Below are 17603 nucleotides of genomic sequence, written 5' to 3' on the forward strand. Positions count from 1 at the left end.
GTTCTATCAAAACTTATCTAGTGCAACAAAGCAAGATCCAGTACATGTTCTATCATCATATTCAATAATAGTAAGTGATTCATCACCCTTTTCATGCATATTCAATGTACTTTTTATTATAATATTTGTTGTTTGTCTTATTTGGGTTTGTTTATATATAAATAATTCTATGCCTATGTAATTTTTATTATAATATTCATTGTTTGTCTTATTTGGATTTTTTATTATAAACGATTTGCAATTATTATTATTATAATATTTGTTGTTTGTCTTACTTGCGTTTGTTTACATATAATTTCGGGTGACTGGTTAGTTTTTAAAGTTCATTGCATAATGAAAAAGACGAAAATATTATCTTTCACATGGTTTCCTTCAACTATCAAGACGCTTCGTTTTTTCCATAAGAATAGTTTGTGTAACTAAAGATACATGGCACAAAAGCTATAGAAAATGCTACGTTTATGCTGCTTGGCAAGAAGTTAATATGCCAATTCCACATTTTTATAAAAAAAAAAAAATTGTTTGATTCAACGAGATATTGTACGTGTACATTTTTATATGTATAAGTAAATTTTATCCTACATTATATACATTTTAGTCATTTATTTTTTTACAGCAGTTTAACAATAAGATTTACCAAAAACCCATAACTGCTTTCAAAATTCACAGTACTTTTGAAAATAAAATTTACCAAACACTTAACTGATTCTCTTCACAGCTGATTATTTATATAGCACAGCTAACAACAATTATTTTAAAAGCTACAGCATTACCAAACTGGCCCTTGGTCCATATATTTTGAGATTAGTACCCGTTTAGTCCTTATATTTTTAAAAATACCTTAAAACATCTCCGACATTAAATTATTAGCACATTTTCTCTTACTTTTTGTTGCTTTTGGCTTTATTTTTACAATATTACCCTCTTACAATATTTTTTTGGACATTAGTAAAAAGAAAAAAATTAATTATCAATTTAATCTCAAAAAATAAAATGAAAACAAAATTAATATATGTTACTTTTTTGTAACACACTGTTGAGAAATTAATATATTAATTTTTTTTATTACTAATGTCCAAAAAATAGGTAATTTAATTATTTTTACAATAAAATTTTTTTGGACACATGTAAGCTTTGACAAAAATTAATATTTATTCTTTTTTTTAATTTTATTTTTGGGGTTAAATTGATAATTTAATTTTTTTCTTTTTATTAATTTTATAAAAAGAAACATTATTATAAGAGGGTAATATTGTAAAAATAAGTCAAAAGATGTCAATAGTTTAAAGATATAGATGTTTTGAAGCATTTTTTAAAATATAGAAATTAAATAGACATTAATATTAAAATATAGGGATGAAACGAGCTTTTACCCTTAATATAATTGCTAAATAGCATACGTGTGAGGGACACAAAGCGTGATCAAACTAATATATCTCAACTAAGGAGTCATGACGAGTGACGACCCTATAACCCAAATATTTTTTTCGCCGATTAACTTGTTAAACACGTAAATATAGGCTTTGTATGTATTCACAAAAATCTGGTGGTTTATTTTTGTTATATTTCCGGAAAATCTTAGGAAAGGATCTAAATCTTAATTAGATAGAGTATTTCTCCTTTTCTCACTCTAATTGTGATCCCTATATTTATATATATATATAGGGATCATACGTTACCCTAATTATATTTCACAGCCTTTGGCAATATTGTCAATTCTTCCTTAAAATCACTCTCAAATTCTCCATTCAATTTTCCTTGTTTCTTAGTGCATATCAAAAACCAAAAACAGCTAGCACAATGTACTATAAAGTTGCCGGTGCATCACAGTTCCTGGCGATCACCGGAAGCGGCATCGATGACGTTAAATTAGCCAAGAAAGCATTTATCTGGCCGTTCCAACAGTGCACCGTTTTCGACATAACCCCAGTTAACTATGACTTTGAAGTTCAAGCCATGAGCGCCGAGAAGCTCGAGTTCAAACTCCCCGCCGTCTTCACCATAGGCCCTCGCGAGGACGACAGTGACAGCCTCCTCAGATACGCTAAACTCATCGCCCCTAAGGACCGGAACTCCGTACACGTCAGAGAAATCGTAAAGGGTATCATCGAAGGGGAGACCCGAGTCCTTGCCGCTTCCATGACGATGGAGGAAGTGTTCAAAGGGACCAAACAGTTTAAACAAGAAGTGTTTGGGAAGGTTCAGTTAGAGCTCAACCAGTTTGGTCTTGTGATATACAATGCTAACATCAAACAACTCGTTGATGTGCCGGGGCACGAGTATTTTTCTTACTTGGGGCAAAAGACTCAGATGGAGGCCGCCAATCAAGCCAAGGTCGACGTGGCGGAGGCGAGGATGAAGGGAGAGGTTGGAGCCAAGCTGAGGGAAGGGCAGACGCTGCAGAACGCTGCCAAGATTGACGCGGAGACCAAGGTCGTTAAAGTTCAGAGGGAAGGACAGGGCCAGAAGGAGGAGATGAGGGTCAAGACTGAAGTCAAAGTTTTTGAGAACCAAAGAGAGGCTGAGGTGGCGGAGGCCAACGCTGATTTGGCAAAAAAGAAGGCCGGGTGGGCTAAGGAGGCCAAAGTGGCGGAGGTTGAGTCGGCGAAGGCGGTGGCGTTGAGAGATGCTGAGTTGCAAAGAGAGGTCGAGAAGATGAATGCTGCTACTAGGATGGAGAAACTTAGGGCTGAGTTTGTGAGCAAGGCCAATGTTGAATATGAATCCAAGGTACTAATACTAATTCTCAATTTTCTTTACTTTTTTTTTTAATTATGTTATTTTTCGATATAACATAATTTATTAGAGGAATTAAGAAATTACTAGACAGTTTATATCTCTATACGGTAAAGATTGGAACTTGACTTACATGAGTAGTAAACAATTTATCCAAGCGTGCAATATATGATAAAGAAAAAAGAAAAAAAGAAATGATTCTACCCATGCATCTAATTAATGTTTTATTTAACCAGCTTATAATCTTATTATGTTTCCATTTTCTTTAATTTGGAACAAAAAAGGTGCAAGAGGCAAACTGGGAGCTGTACCAGAAACAAAAAGAGGCGGAAGCAATTCTGAATTTGAAAATAAAAGAGGCAGAAGCGAAGAAAGCAACAGCGGAGGCAGAATTTTATGCGCGTAAGCTAGCAGCGGACGGGGATTTGTACGCAAAGCAAAAGGAAGCTGAGGGACAAGAGGCACTTGGGAAAGCCCAAGGAGAGTATCTCAAGTCCATATCAACAGCATTGGGAGGCGATAATAGAGCCGTCAAAGACTTCTTAATGATCGATAGAGGGGTGTATCAAGAAATGGGTAGGATTAATGCGGAAGCTGTCCGTGGATTGCAACCGAAACTCAACATTTGGAATACTACCAATGAAAGCGGCGGTGGGGCTGGCGGCGGCGATGCAAGTAGCTCCGCCGTGAGGGAGGTTGCGGGGATTTACCGTGCATTGCCCCCGTTGTTTCAGACAATTTATGATCAGACTGGAATGACGCCACCTCCTTACATGGGCATGTTACCTCAAACTCAAACTGCAGTGACACCGCCTCAGATCTTGGGCAGTTTGGCTCTTCCATGCACCAACGTCGTCCCCAACAACAACAGCTAACCAAGAGACACATGCATTTATATAAATATTTTTATTTACAATTTTTTTTTTCCCTTAGTGAAAAATGTTGAAGTTTGGACTCATAGTAATATTTTTTTTTTCCAATTTCTTTTATAATATTCTAAGATTGGAACTTTGAACGTATGCTAGGTTAAATTTATTCCAATTAAATCCTTTAGCTGGTTGCATATCCATTTCGGGGTAGCGCCCCCAACTATATAAATTTTGTTCCTTGTTCTATATGCTGCAACTATAGCCATTATTTGATGCTCATCGAATCCAATATATTAAGATAAAGAGGCTGCTTGACGGCTTCTAGTTATTTGATTCTTTCAACACTGTTGAGAATAATATAATTATTTTTACTGCCAATTATCATACATGATATATAGTCAAATTAATGTTAACGATAGTTTAGGAACCAATTCATATAAATTAGAACAGCAATAAGACATTATTGACCCCACAAATGAATTATTTGCGTATTGACGTAACATAATAATTTATTATTTATCTTAGACTAGTATGATGAAATAGTGATATTTCACCCCTCAATTTTATCTCTGCAGCCATCATTTCTCAATAATTATTATTTATTTACGGAATTACCTTTATTATTATTTTTATGAGCTCTTATTCAATTTTAAAATCGGATATGTGACTTTTTTAGCTAATCTCTATTTTGAAAATAATCGAAAAAAGTATGAACTCGTATAATTAAGTCTACTTAAAGGAAATCGTCATTGTCTAATTAATTTGCTTGGAAACAAAAACTGGCACTTCAAAATATTGGAGCTGCAACGGCAGTAACAATCACCACTGCCACCACTATCGGCAACGGCAGGAGTAGCTACTGTTACGGTGTACCACCAAATCCAACATTCTAGATCAGATAGCTTGGAGAACAAAGTCAACTAGTAAGAGTCAATATTCAAATTCAAATTTGCAACCTTGAATCCTTGACCAGAGTTGATATTCTCAAGATTGATGATGATTCCATCGTCGTGGAGAATACAGAGCCAACTCCAGATCTGACATTCTCTTCCTAAAAAATACTTAATTAGATGCCACAAATGCGAGTAAAAGGTACGATGCTCCACACCTTAACCCACACCAGACTAAATAAAAATTAAATTTTTAATGGATACCCTTAAAGTTTGAATTAATGACAAAGTTGCCAAAATTTTTTGCATATATGTAGTGTGACACGTCTTGTCTGTGATCCTCAACCTGAATTATTTTGCAACAGTTAAATTCTCCATATGAGCTTTTTTTTTTTTTTTAAAAAAAAGAACTCGGTACAAAAGAAAAACTCATCTAGTTAGGAGCAATCTATGTAAATTGCGATGGAGGTAGGTTTAGTCTTGAAAAAGAGATGATGGCAGAGGAAAAATGGCAAGACATAAGAACGGATATAAACTCTTGGATGAGCTATAATTTCACCAAGCAAATGGACAGTTAGAAAGAAACTATCAGATCTTTTTGTACTCATTCGAAGTTTTTATTATTTGAATTTATTAAATTCTCCATTCCAGACTGCCATTTTGGCCCCTCAAAGAGAGTCACTTACCCCTTTTATACTTTTTCATAATACCCTACTCTCTCCTTAATGTCAAAGGTTAACCCCCAAAAAAATGATTGTTTTGACTCTTTGTGGTTCGAAACTTGTGATGAGTTTTTCAGCAAATTACAAAGTACTTGAGAGTTGAGACAAATAATGAAAATTTTGAAAAATGTGACACAGAAATTTGGTGCGGGTGAGAAGTAATATCACAATACTTGTATTATTAACGTGACACGCTATTAGTGAATTAAGGTAGAACATATCATGTAATGTGTATGAATTTGTTTACGGTCAAATTCGATTAGAGTAGTGTTAGGTGTAGAGAAAGATGAGAGAAATTTACCTTCTCTCTCTACCTACCCACTCTCTCTATTCCCTTTCTTCTTTATTTCTCTTATCTTTTTCTACACCAACATTTCTATTCGATTAGCAGCAACTAATGTTGTGTTTACTTGCTGGAGTGGGAGTGAGGAGTGTGGATTCCTCCCACTCCAGCGTTTACTTCCTCTAAATGAGAAGGGAGTGGGAGTCCCACTCTCTGGGCCCCACCCATTTTTGGAGTGGGGAGTGGGAGTGGGACTCCCATTGGGGGAGGTGGGAGTGGGAAACCACTCCCACCTCTCCCTTTTTTATCCTTTTATTTTTTTTAATTTAATTTAATTTAATATTTTATAATTAATAAAATAAAATAAATATTATTATATTTATTTGAATAATAATATTATATTTAACTAAATAATAATTTGCATTGATTCTAAGTTAAAATTATTCTAAAATAATATTATTATATTAATAGAGAATTAATAAATATAATATTATTATATTTATTTTAAAAATAATAGTACTATATTTATTTAATATTAATAATAATAAATATTTTATTCTAAGAAAATATTAATTTTGTACTAAATAATATTATATTATTATTTTATATAATAATAAATTTAATATAATTATATTAAATAAAATAAAATAAGGTTTCATTTTGTATTAAAATTAATAATTTATTAATATAATAAAATAAATATTATTCATTAAATATATTTTTTATTAGTTTTGTAATTAAAAACTATAATTCTTTAAATAAGGATAAAATTGTAATTTGAAACTATTTACTCCCAATCCAAGACAAAGTAAACACATAAATTGGATTCTGATCTCTAATCCATGCTTCCATTCCAGTGTAAGTAAACAACCTACTCCCACTCCCACTCCACACTCTCAATCCTAGGATTCCCACTCCTCAGGATTCCCAATCCAATCCAAAAAGTAAACGCTACCTAAATGCGATGACCACCTATGTGTGGTAAGCAATAAAATAAAAATAGAAAAAGAAAGAGTCTTCGTTTTATAAATAATAATGATCACGCGGTTTGTCCATTTTAAGTTTTAACACACTAAGATATACAAGTCAACGTGATAAAAACATATTCTGTGATATATGTAATTAACAAAGAAATAAATACCCGTTCTTCTTCACAACGCAACTGAATTTGTCAAGAAAAAAGAATAATAGGTTAGGGGAAATTTCCAAAAGTCAAACCGTATCCGTATAGCCTTTTTTTTTTTTTTTTTCCCGTAAGGCATATAGCATTTTAAAATTGAATAATTGTTTTAATTTCCTACCTCGAAACTGCATCATGTCACTCTCTCTTTTTTATTTCTGGTCTTCAAAGTCGAATAATCTTGTTTATATTTATATATATAGTAAGTTTCTATCAGAAGTCCTTAACCATATTATTAAAGTAAAGATGAATTAAAAAATAAAAAATACAGATTTAAATACACTACGGGATATAATACATTATATTACAATAGTTTGTATTTTTTTATGTGTTATCTTATCTTGACTTTGATATTATATATTTCATCTTTAAGATCTCTCTCAAATTCTCAATCTCTCAACGGTATTCATTTTTTCTTTCATTTTGAAAGTCCAAAACCAAAAAACTGCATCATGTTTAGAGTAGCAAGTGCATCGCAGTACCTAGCGATCACCGGAACCGGCATCAACGACGTTAAATTAGCCAAAAAATCATGGGTTTTCCCGGGGCAATACTGCACCGTTTTCGACATAACCCCAGTTAATTATGACTTTGAAGTTCAAGCCATGAGTGCCGAGAAGCTCGAGTTCAAACTCCCGGCGGTCTTCACCATCGGCCCTCGCGAGGATGATCGCGACAGTCTTCTCAAATACGCTAAACTCATCGCCCCAAAGGACCAGAACTCCATACACGTCAGAGAAATCGTGAAGGGTATAATCGAAGGGGAGACCCGAGTCCTTGCCGCTTCCATGACGATGGAGGAAGTCTTCAAAGGGACCAAAGAGTTTAAACAAGAAGTGTTTGAGAAGGTTCAGTTAGAGCTCAACCAGTTCGGTCTTCTGATATACAATGCTAACATCAAACAACTCGTTGATGTGCCGGGGCACGAGTATTTTTCTTACTTGGGACAAAAGACTCAGATGGAGGCCGCCAATCAAGCCAAGGTCGACGTGGCGGAGGCGAGGATGAAGGGAGAGGTTGGAGCCAAGCTGAGGGAAGGGCAGACGCTGCAGAACGCTGCCAAGATTGACGCGGAGACCAAGATCATTAAAGTTCAGAGGCAAGGGGATGGCCAGAAGGAGGAGATGAGGGTCAAGACTGAAGTCAAGGTTTTTGAGAACCAAAGGGAAGCTGAGGTGGCGGAGGCCAACGCTGAGTTGGCAAAGAAGAAGGCCGGGTGGGCTAGGGAAGCAAAAGTGGCGGAGGTTGAGTCGACGAAGGCGGTGGCGTTGAGAGATGCTGAGTTGCAAAGAGAGGTCGAGAAGATGAATGCTGCCACTAGTATGGAGAAACTTAGGGCTGAGTTTGTGAGCAAGGCCAATGTTGAATATGAAGCCCAGGTACTAATAATAATTCTCAATTTTCTTTTTTAATTTTACATGCACGCATGATATATTTGACAATTCGTTTTTAGTTTTATTGGAACCAATAATTTCATTATTATTTTGAATGTATATATATTTTATATTTTTGATGTAGTTGTTAATTACATTAAGTTCAAATTAATTCAATTGGTTTTCATTAGATTTCTTTATATTGCATGTTTAGAAAAGCCTTTATATGGAGAAATTTTATAATACCTCTGATGTATTACAACCAATTGATGTATGCATGCCATATATAGTTGAATTTAATATAATTATAAATTGCATGATAGTTTTTCAAACTAAATGCACACATGTCATAACATCATTTACTTATTGTATAACTGATATGATACCTCTGATGTATTTTAGAATTTCTTCTTTATATGATACACAATTAAAGAGAGTTCGTGGGCTGCTAGTTTGTTAACAGTTTGAACTCAACTCATCCGGTTACTGAAACTACTAATTAAATGATGAGGTCTCATGTGAAAAGATTTGAATTCCCTCACATATGATGGAGAGAAATACACTTACTCTCAAGAGTCATTTTGTTAAAAAAGAGATCTTTTAATTGCTACAGAAACGTGCAACAATAAGGAACAACGTTTTGTTGTACCGAACTAGAAAAAACAATTAATTATTGTACCCATCTAAAATGTTTTATTTACCAGAATTATAATATTCTTTTTTTTATAAAAAAAAAAAAAAAGGTGCAAGAGGCAAATTGGGAGCTATACAAGAAACAAAAAGAGGCCGAGGCGATTCTCTATCAAAAGGAAAAAGAGGCAGAAGCGCAGAAAGCAACAGCGGAGGCAGCATTTTATGCGCGCAAGCAAGCAGCGGATGGGCAATTGTACACAAAGCTAAAGGAAGCTGAGGGACTCGTGGCACTTGGAAAAGCCCAAGGAGAGTATCTCAAGTCCATATCAACATCACTGGGAGGCGATTACAGAGCCGTGAAAGACTTCTTAATGATCGATAGAGGCGTGTATCAAGAAATGGCCAGGATTAATGCCGAAGCCGTCCGTGGATTGCAACCAAAACTCAGCATTTGGACTAATAATGAAAGCGGTGGTGAGGCTGGTGGGGATGCAAGTAGCTCCGCCATGAGAGAGGTTTCCGGCATTTATCGCGCGTTGCCACCTTTGTTTCAGACAATCTACGATCAAACTGGAATGACACCACCCCCTTTCATGGGCACTTTAGCTCAAACTGGAATGACACCACCTCAGATCCCGGGCACTTTAGCTCTTGAATCCAGCAACCCCTACAACAAGAACTAAGACATGCATGCAGCATGCATATGAACATTCTTATTTACATTATTTCAATTGCGCTTTCCTATCCTCTGTAAAAAATGTTAAGTTTGAACTCTTTCAAGGTTTTGTTTTGGTATCAAGGTTGGGTTGCTGTATCTTTCAACACTAAAATATTTAGTAAACACTAGTTATTTTTCTTTTAAAGTCAAGTTAATTTGATCCTCTACTTGTATGATGACAAAACTATAGTATTTTTATTATTTTTATCAAAATTATTATTTAAAAATTTTACGATGTATTATTAACTTTTATTTTATTGTTACGGTTTTTTCTCACAACATATTAGATAAAAAGTATTGTTTGTAGTTTAAAAGTTATAACACCTTAATGTCAAAAAGTACATAAGTACTATTTCAGATTTTATTTGGCAATATATCAGACAAAGTAACATTTTCTCTTATAATTGATCCAAGATTGGAACTTTGAATGTATGCTGTTATTGGAACTTTGAATGTATGCTAGGTTAACTTTATTCCAATTAAACCTTTTGGCTAGTTGGCAGATGCATCCATTTGGAGTAGTGTCTACTTTATTTTGTTCCTTGTTCTATATGCTGCAACTATAGCAGCCATTGTTTGATGCTTAAATCTAATTCAGATAAAAAGGTAAGCTGCTTCTAGTTAATCTGATTCTTTCAACATTGTTTGGAATAATAATATTAGCTTTGCTGCCAATGCCAAATATCATGCATGATAGTCAAATATCTTATGCTTTTTGGTAATTGCTTGGTCAAATAACACAATTGTAAATTCTCACAGATTTTTTATTACTAACACAAAGAAAGGATCATTACTCTTAACTATTGATTCAATTGCAAGTGCTCAAATATATTTAACTAACACAAAGAAGAGATTTACTCTTTCACGAGACAATGTACTGATGAAATCTAAGATGTGAAAACGGTTAATTTAGCTTCACAAACTATTGACAATTTACATTGATCAAAATGTTAGGGCCGAGTTTGTAAGGTCAATGTAGCCAAGGTAAATTCTCCGTATTTTCATATATTAGATTCTTGTTTTACTAAATCTTGTGATCAGCACTGCCTCTGCTTGGGGTCGGGCTAATTAAGAAAATAATATTAAGAACGTGTAAGTATTGATCCTCAAATTGTTATTGGACAATTATTTGTGGGAAGAAGCTAAAAAGACAATAAATTGTGTATTTTTTTAAATTTAAAGATAACAAAATACCAAAAAATTGGGATCGAGCATTTCAACTACTAGAAGGCAATGAATACTAGTACAATTATGGACAGAAATGATAGGCAAAATCAGCTATGAATTAGATTGATCGTTTAGATTTTGTAAGATTTCACCAAATAAAAAACCAATGAATCTCATTTTCACTACCAGTTTCCGTTTCCAACTCAAAATTGTTAATTTGTTAAATGGAAAAAGGATAAGTACACCCTCAAAATTTAAGAAAATAGTCAGAATACTTTTAAGTTTTCAATAAAAAATATTAAGACCATTTTTTTATTATAATACCCTTTAACAGTAATATTTTATAAATGGGTTATTATCATTTGACTAATTTAAGAATGGTAAAATATCAAACGGTTACAAAAGTATCCATCATTTTACTATATATCTTTGGGAAACTTTTCATTTTATAATATTTTTGTTGACATTGTTAGTCCAATACTGATGTCTGATGTTATGCTAACATTAAAGGGGTAAAAGTGCTTTTACATTCAAAACCAAGATAAGCACATTCAAAACCAAGATAAAATTGTATGTAATTTAAAATTATAGTATAATTATTATTGGTTAAGAGAAAGGAAGAAAAAATTGTGAATCCCAAATATCTAGCATCATCACCTTTTTCTTCTTCTTCTTCATTTTTCACTCAGACAGTGATCCACCATCTTTGAAAAATTATTGGCACTTTTGAATGGGTACAAGCCATGCATTGCCATTGATCGGTCTCATCTGAAAGAAGAACTAGAGGAATTTGAATGGCAATTGTCGATGTGGATTTTTGTTTTTGTTTTTTTATATATAACTTATCTCTAGGAATATCTTATCAATTTGGATGAGGATTTTGCATAATATTTTTTTGAGATTTTCTTCTCAATTGATCAATTTGTTTGGGCTGTGGAATAATGGTTTTATTATTATGAGTTTGAAAGATTATGACGAAATAGAAATTAAGATTGATAGAAGGCATATTGATCTTCAAGCTTTGATGGTAGTTTCAATTTACTATCTTGATGCTTTAATGGCGGTTTCAATTTGATATATTGATGAGAGCAAGATTAGCAGTTTAGCATAGAAGGAAGATATTTAACCATAAGCATAAGAAGTTTTGGCAGCGAATAGACGCATTCTTCAACTGGATTTGATTTTTTATTTTATTTTCTTAGTTTTTTTAATTAAAAATTAATTATTCTTCAAAGTAATGGCATATTGGTATTTTACTAGTTAACTAATGGTCAACTAATAGTGGTAAACGAAAATATAGTAAAATGAAAAATTTTACAAAGATATACTAGTAAATTGATAGACACTAGTACTTCTTATAGTTATTTGATATTTTATAATTTATCAAATTAGAAAAGTAATAATATATACCTTTTGAAATAATTTCAATAATTTTTTTTAATTTATACAATCTATTAGACATTTTATTTTATTAAAGTTAATTTTAAAATAAACATCATAAAAATTTAATATAAAATAAGTTGAATTAAATAGAAGTAACACAATAATCTTGTTATTTATGTTCGGTTATTATGACTGTTGAGCACTGAATCCTTATTCTTTTAATAAATAATACATAATCTATCCCCATTTTACTGTACTTCTGAGTTCTTCTAAAAACTATCGTATACAACATGTATAGCCCCCCAAATGTTTTCTTTCTTAGTATGCCCTTTATCAATCAATTTACTTTAGGAATTAATGTGCTACCAAATCAACACAAAAATACATTCATAACTTCTTATTATCCTCTGAGAAAAGTAGAATTTACTTATTAAGATTGTGCTTAGGCTTAATTACGAAATTAATAACATTAAAAGATTTCCTAATGATCTCCCACCACTCTTAATAACATATGGTTGGATTCTTGGGTATTCCTAGTGTATGAATACGTTCTCATGATCCGTTAGATTCTTTGTCACATCCATAATATAAATATCGAAATTGTGGGCAATTGAACTAGTAACTTGGGCGGTCCGCAACATCTGGATAACTTATTTGCCTTACCAGCGAATGAGAATAGAAAAGTTTATTAATTGCATGCTAAAAAACAATACATATCGTCAATACAGAGTCTTCCTAATTAGGAGGGCATATCGGTGCAGAGGAAAAAACATAGAATGGAAACTCATCATCGAAAGCGTATTTAAAATGAACTCTCGAAAAGGGTATAATGTCTCTGCCTTGTAGCAATATACATTGGAAGCCGGATATCGACATTTGAACGGGATCCGGCTTTTCAACCGTCTGAAATCCATCGCAATCCAACGTCACATTCCTTTGTGCACACTTGCACCAATTGAACACTTCCACCGCGAACTCTTTCTTTCCTTGTACTATATTTCCTGTTTCCTTTTGACTTATGTCTAATGTCTCTGGAGGACAGGGCCCTTGCTCTGGCTGGCTCATCGCTGCCAGAAAAAATAAGATAAATAAAATTAGGAATATGTAATTAGGGCATCATCAGAACCAGGATTTTGGTTCAACAGAGGTGTTTAATCTTTACAGAGAAATAACAAACCATAGTTAATTATAAGACAATTAATAAAATTTAAAAAAATTGGAAATCTAATGGACCAAACTGTAATTTTATGTAAAATATCAACAAAATTAACCGCTACATAGTTCAGTCCTAAAAAAAAAATGTAACTATAAATAGTAAAAATAGTAGAGATATTACAGATTTTTTATTATACAATTGGTGAATCAAATTAACATAGTTTTCAAGTCACAGCAATTAGTGTTTACAGTATACGTAGTTTTTGAGTTATCGTTGTCTAATTTCAAAATCAAACGAGGCTTCAGAAGGAAAAGTAAGGTTTTAAATTACTTACTTTCGCTAATGAGAGCAAGAAACAAAGTTGCATAAAGGATCTTTTGAACGAGTACTGCCATTGCAATTTGCAAGCGAAATATGTGAAAGCCTAATGATATTACCAATGTTTATGTGTCGCAAAAAAAGCTGAGAAATTTGGTCACTTATAGTTTGGTTGCTGAAATTTGCTGGGTAAGTATGTTTTATTATGGAAGGAAAATAATATGTGCAATAATGATGCAATAATATGTGCAATAATGATGGAAAGAAATTAGTTAGCTGCTATTTATGAGATTGTTTTATTATGGAAGGCAAATAATATGTGCAGTAATGATGCAATAATATGTGCAATAATGATGGAAAGAAATTAATTAGCTGCTATTTATGAGATTGTATTAAGAATTAACCAAAATAAAAAACTTATGAATTAAAATATAACTATATATGTATATATGATAAAAAAAAAAATGCATTAAAAAAGCCGTTGCCACTTGCCAAAGTTAAAAACAAAATGCATTGGATTTGAACCGCGCTCATGCGAGAGGATTGAGTTACAGGCAAAAATAATAATAATAAAAAGATCGAAATTGACAAAATCACAAAATAATCAATCTTACAAGACAATATTATTAACTTAGCTGAAGCTAAGAACTTGCTCCAATGGTAAGTAGTAGTCTTCTTAAAACTTAGGTCTTGGGTTTGAGCTTCAATGGGTGCATGAGTTGATAAAATAAATAAAAAAATTAATAGTGTGTTTTTTTTTTTTTGGACTTGAAATCTGAATAGGTTTAAATGTGTATGAATGACATTTTTTTTTTAATTAAAACATCTAAAATATAATATTTTGACATATATGCTGTTATAAATATTATGAATTCTTATATTCATTTGTTAAACACTTAAGTTATAAATAAATTACTTTATTAGTAAAATGACCTTGATAATGTGTATCTTAACAAAACATGAAAGATGAAAAATGTATCTATTATATGTTTTCTTTTCTTATTAATATATTGATACTTGCAATGTGTATGTGTATAATTTTTCAACCATTGAATTAGATTGAAATGAAGGGTCAAGATTAAATAACATAGGTTATTAATTTCATTAATATCTTTCTCCCTCCTCTCTTTAATGTTTAATTCTCTTTCTTCTTCTTTTATTTAAGATTTTCTCTTTTCTCTCTCCTATAAATTTGTAAATGGAAAATTAAAACCATCAAAATTAATTTACTTACAAATAGTGAAATAAAGTAGCAATATATGGAACAAACTTGTACAATTTTCAATCTATAGTTTCAGAACCAACACTAAAAATAAGCCGTATATGCAGAACCTTCACCAATAAACTTCGTAAAAGGTTTTAATCAAAAATCACGATCATTTCCTATCAAACAACATGTTAACCTGTAATTAAAGAACTAATGAAACCAAGATCCTTCAATTGATCGGTACTAGCGTCGTACAGCATCATCTGCCTGGTGCGCGAGAGTCTTTACAAAGAAACCCACCATTCTTCCAAAATCCAAGCGGTTTACACAGAAAGGTCGCACACTTAATTGCTTGGTCCAATTTTTGTGTTTATAATTCGGGTTCCATATTTCAAAACAACACTCCATTTTATCTAAGACTAATCCAAGAGCCACTCGTAGCTCATCACCTACATCAGATGAAAGGACCACTATGGGTTTATTATCTCTCCTGGTGAAGTCAATAACCAATGACGAGCTCCATCCAGGGTGTTTCATCAAGGTACGTACAAACGAAACCAATTTATTAGATATCCATATCTTGGGTCTCTATCTCATAATCTACTTCATCACGCAAAACATTTTCCACAAGTTTAATTGGAGATGAACTTTGGATCGTTCTTTGATGCATGCCAAGATTTGCATGTACATTTAAACGTTAGTAAAGATTTCACTGGTAACCTTAATAGAATTCCCAACGTCGATCGTATCTTCAATAAACTCTGCATAAGTACTACTTGTCACCGTTATTTTAATTAGTCATTTAAATTATATCTTTAATTTACATTACCTGCATGCCACAACAATTAATTAAAAAAATACTGTTAATTAATTAAATAGTGAACAAATTTGTTAAATCATATATAGTTATATACTACGTACGTGTATCTTGCATGCAGGAGGTTTAATAATATAATTTGGTAGCAGCAATATCAATAGTGTTAAATGTCTTGCTTTTAATGAGATGATACTCAACATGGTCAAAAATTATTTTTCAACAGTTAAATTTACCTCATAAACTTCCAAAAAATAAAAAATACAAAACTGATCGAATATAGCTAGGGACAATTAATCTAGGTAATTAATTAAATTGCGACAGAGGTTTGGCATGGCAAAATCCTCCACGGGTTTGGTGTCCCATGGAACCCCTTCTCAAATGGAGAAAATTTTGAATAATTTTTAGGAAATGGAGTGGGGAATGGGAAAAAATAATCTCTAGATTCTTAACGGGGTGGGGTTTAGTTTTGTACTCCCCACCCCACTCCACCTCACCCTCACCATAATCCCCATTATATATAAATTTTTTTTTTTAATTCTTATTTAATAATTTTGGTTTTATCAAATATAATGTGAATTAATAAATTTTCTTTTTATTTTATGTAATATAAACAAATAACTAAAAGAAAAACCTTACAATATAATTCTTTTTCGACTTTAAAAAGTTGTTCTGTTTTTTTTTCTTTTTAAACTTTTAGATTTTTTTAAAATAATTTAAATACTTTATAATATGGTGATAAGTTTATTTTAAGTCTCTAATTTTTAATTTACTAAAGTTATATATCTATACCTACTATAAAATAGGTAAATAGAGACTGAGGTGGGAATGAGGAAATCATTTTCCATATAGGAATTTCTCATCCCTAGGGGAATGAGGTGCGGGAATGGAGACGAAAATTTTCAGTGGGGTACCCCCACCTTACCCATTGCCATCCCTAAATAAAATCGTGATGAGCTATGATTTCGAAAGCAAATTGATTGTTACGTTTTTGTGGTTGGGAATTTGTGATGTGTTTTAATGCAAATTACAAAACACTTAGAGACAAGTTATGAAAATTTTTGAAAAAATGTGACTAGAAATTTGATGAGAATGAAATGTAATATCGCAAAAATTGTGCTGTAGCGTGACAAGTTATCAATTCAATAGCTCTGACATAAATTGTACCGCAGGCTAATACGTACGTTATTAATTCAATAGTTGCTGTATCTCTTGCGCCCTTTTTTATTCTCAACAACCAATTGAAATAGAAAAAAAGATAAAAGAAAAAGAAAATCAGTCAATATTAAGAAGGAGACACTCTTATTATATTCTAACAAAACCCTACATAATTACAGACATGCTTTCACTAAAAAAGCACTTATTGTAGAGCCCTTCAAGAACATGAGATTTGGGAAGAAATTGGCTTGAACGGGAACGAAGTATCCCAAGCATAATTGAAGCTGAGTGTTGTGAATCCATAGAAAGGATTTCCATTGTTGACGACGGTGCATTCATCGCCGGATATCGCGATGATCGAAGGATCAATTGGTTCCACAGTCTGGAAACCCTTGCAGGATAATTTCAGCCCCAATTGTGTGCAAATGCAGGTATTGTTCAGAGTCAGACGCCATTCCTGCTTGTTCGGCACTGTCTTTCCAGTTTGGGACTGGCTTACTTTAATATCATCTAGTGTGCACTGGCAATTGCCTGCACGGACGTAGTCAGAAATTTAGTCCCGACGGTGCAAGCTCAAAACATATATAATGCAAATGAAAAATTTTAGATATCAAAACCCTAGAAGATAGAGAGAGAGCTATAGAGAATAAGTTGAACATAAGTTTTAATTAGAGTTAGAAAAATTAAGTGAAAAAATAAAATAAATAAATAAATAAAAGATTGCGATTGGCGATGAAAAATTACAAGCAAATATACGCATAGACAAGATTCTCAAGTGATGCTTTTTACCTTTGGTGATGATGGTGAAGAGCATAATTGCAGCAAGAAATTTGAGTATGGCTGCCATTGGAGACAGATCAAAGCACGGCTATATATCTTGTTCTGTAAATTGCTGAGAGTGATTAAAAAGGTCTGTTGTTTATCTATAAATATCCATGTCGATGATGTAACAACTTGGTAAATGAAATCACCTTCGGATTCGATTTAATGGCTTAA

At 32.6% G+C, this 17603-nt stretch overlaps 4 protein-coding genes across 4 annotated transcripts; 2 read left to right on the forward strand and 2 right to left on the reverse strand.

Annotated features, from left to right (window-relative positions):
- Positions 1-1748: 1748 nt before the first annotated feature.
- LOC102623855 (flotillin-like protein 4) lies at positions 1749-3620 on the forward strand. The gene is made up of 2 exons (XM_006483653.3): positions 1749-2730; positions 3021-3620. The coding sequence occupies exons 1-2, from the start codon at positions 1801-1803 to the stop codon at positions 3609-3611; spliced, it is 1521 nt and encodes a 506-aa protein (XP_006483716.1). The 5' UTR covers positions 1749-1800; the 3' UTR covers positions 3612-3620.
- A 3388-nt stretch (positions 3621-7008) lies between these two features.
- Positions 7009-9578, forward strand: LOC102609675 (flotillin-like protein 4). Its single transcript, XM_006483349.4, has 2 exons — positions 7009-8059; positions 8797-9578. The coding sequence occupies exons 1-2, from the start codon at positions 7133-7135 to the stop codon at positions 9367-9369; spliced, it is 1500 nt and encodes a 499-aa protein (XP_006483412.1). The 5' UTR covers positions 7009-7132; the 3' UTR covers positions 9370-9578.
- A 3046-nt stretch (positions 9579-12624) lies between these two features.
- LOC112498818 (uncharacterized) lies at positions 12625-13549 on the reverse strand. Its single transcript, XM_025100414.2, has 2 exons — positions 13445-13549; positions 12625-13021 (listed from the first exon to the last, which is right to left on the reverse strand). Exons 1-2 carry the CDS (start codon positions 13503-13505, stop codon positions 12690-12692), a joined length of 393 nt encoding a protein of 130 aa, XP_024956182.1. The 5' UTR covers positions 13506-13549; the 3' UTR covers positions 12625-12689.
- Positions 13550-16665: 3116 nt separating this feature from the next.
- Positions 16666-17493, reverse strand: LOC102623568 (uncharacterized protein At1g05835-like). The gene is made up of 2 exons (XM_006483652.3): positions 17397-17493; positions 16666-17138 (listed from the first exon to the last, which is right to left on the reverse strand). The coding sequence occupies exons 1-2, from the start codon at positions 17452-17454 to the stop codon at positions 16825-16827; spliced, it is 372 nt and encodes a 123-aa protein (XP_006483715.1). The 5' UTR covers positions 17455-17493; the 3' UTR covers positions 16666-16824.
- Between the last annotated feature and the right edge of the window lie 110 nt (positions 17494-17603).

This window comes from Citrus sinensis, chromosome 1 (assembly GCF_022201045.2).
Source record: "Citrus sinensis cultivar Valencia sweet orange chromosome 1, DVS_A1.0, whole genome shotgun sequence".
In the NCBI taxonomy this organism is placed as follows: Eukaryota; Viridiplantae; Streptophyta; class Magnoliopsida; order Sapindales; family Rutaceae; genus Citrus; species Citrus sinensis.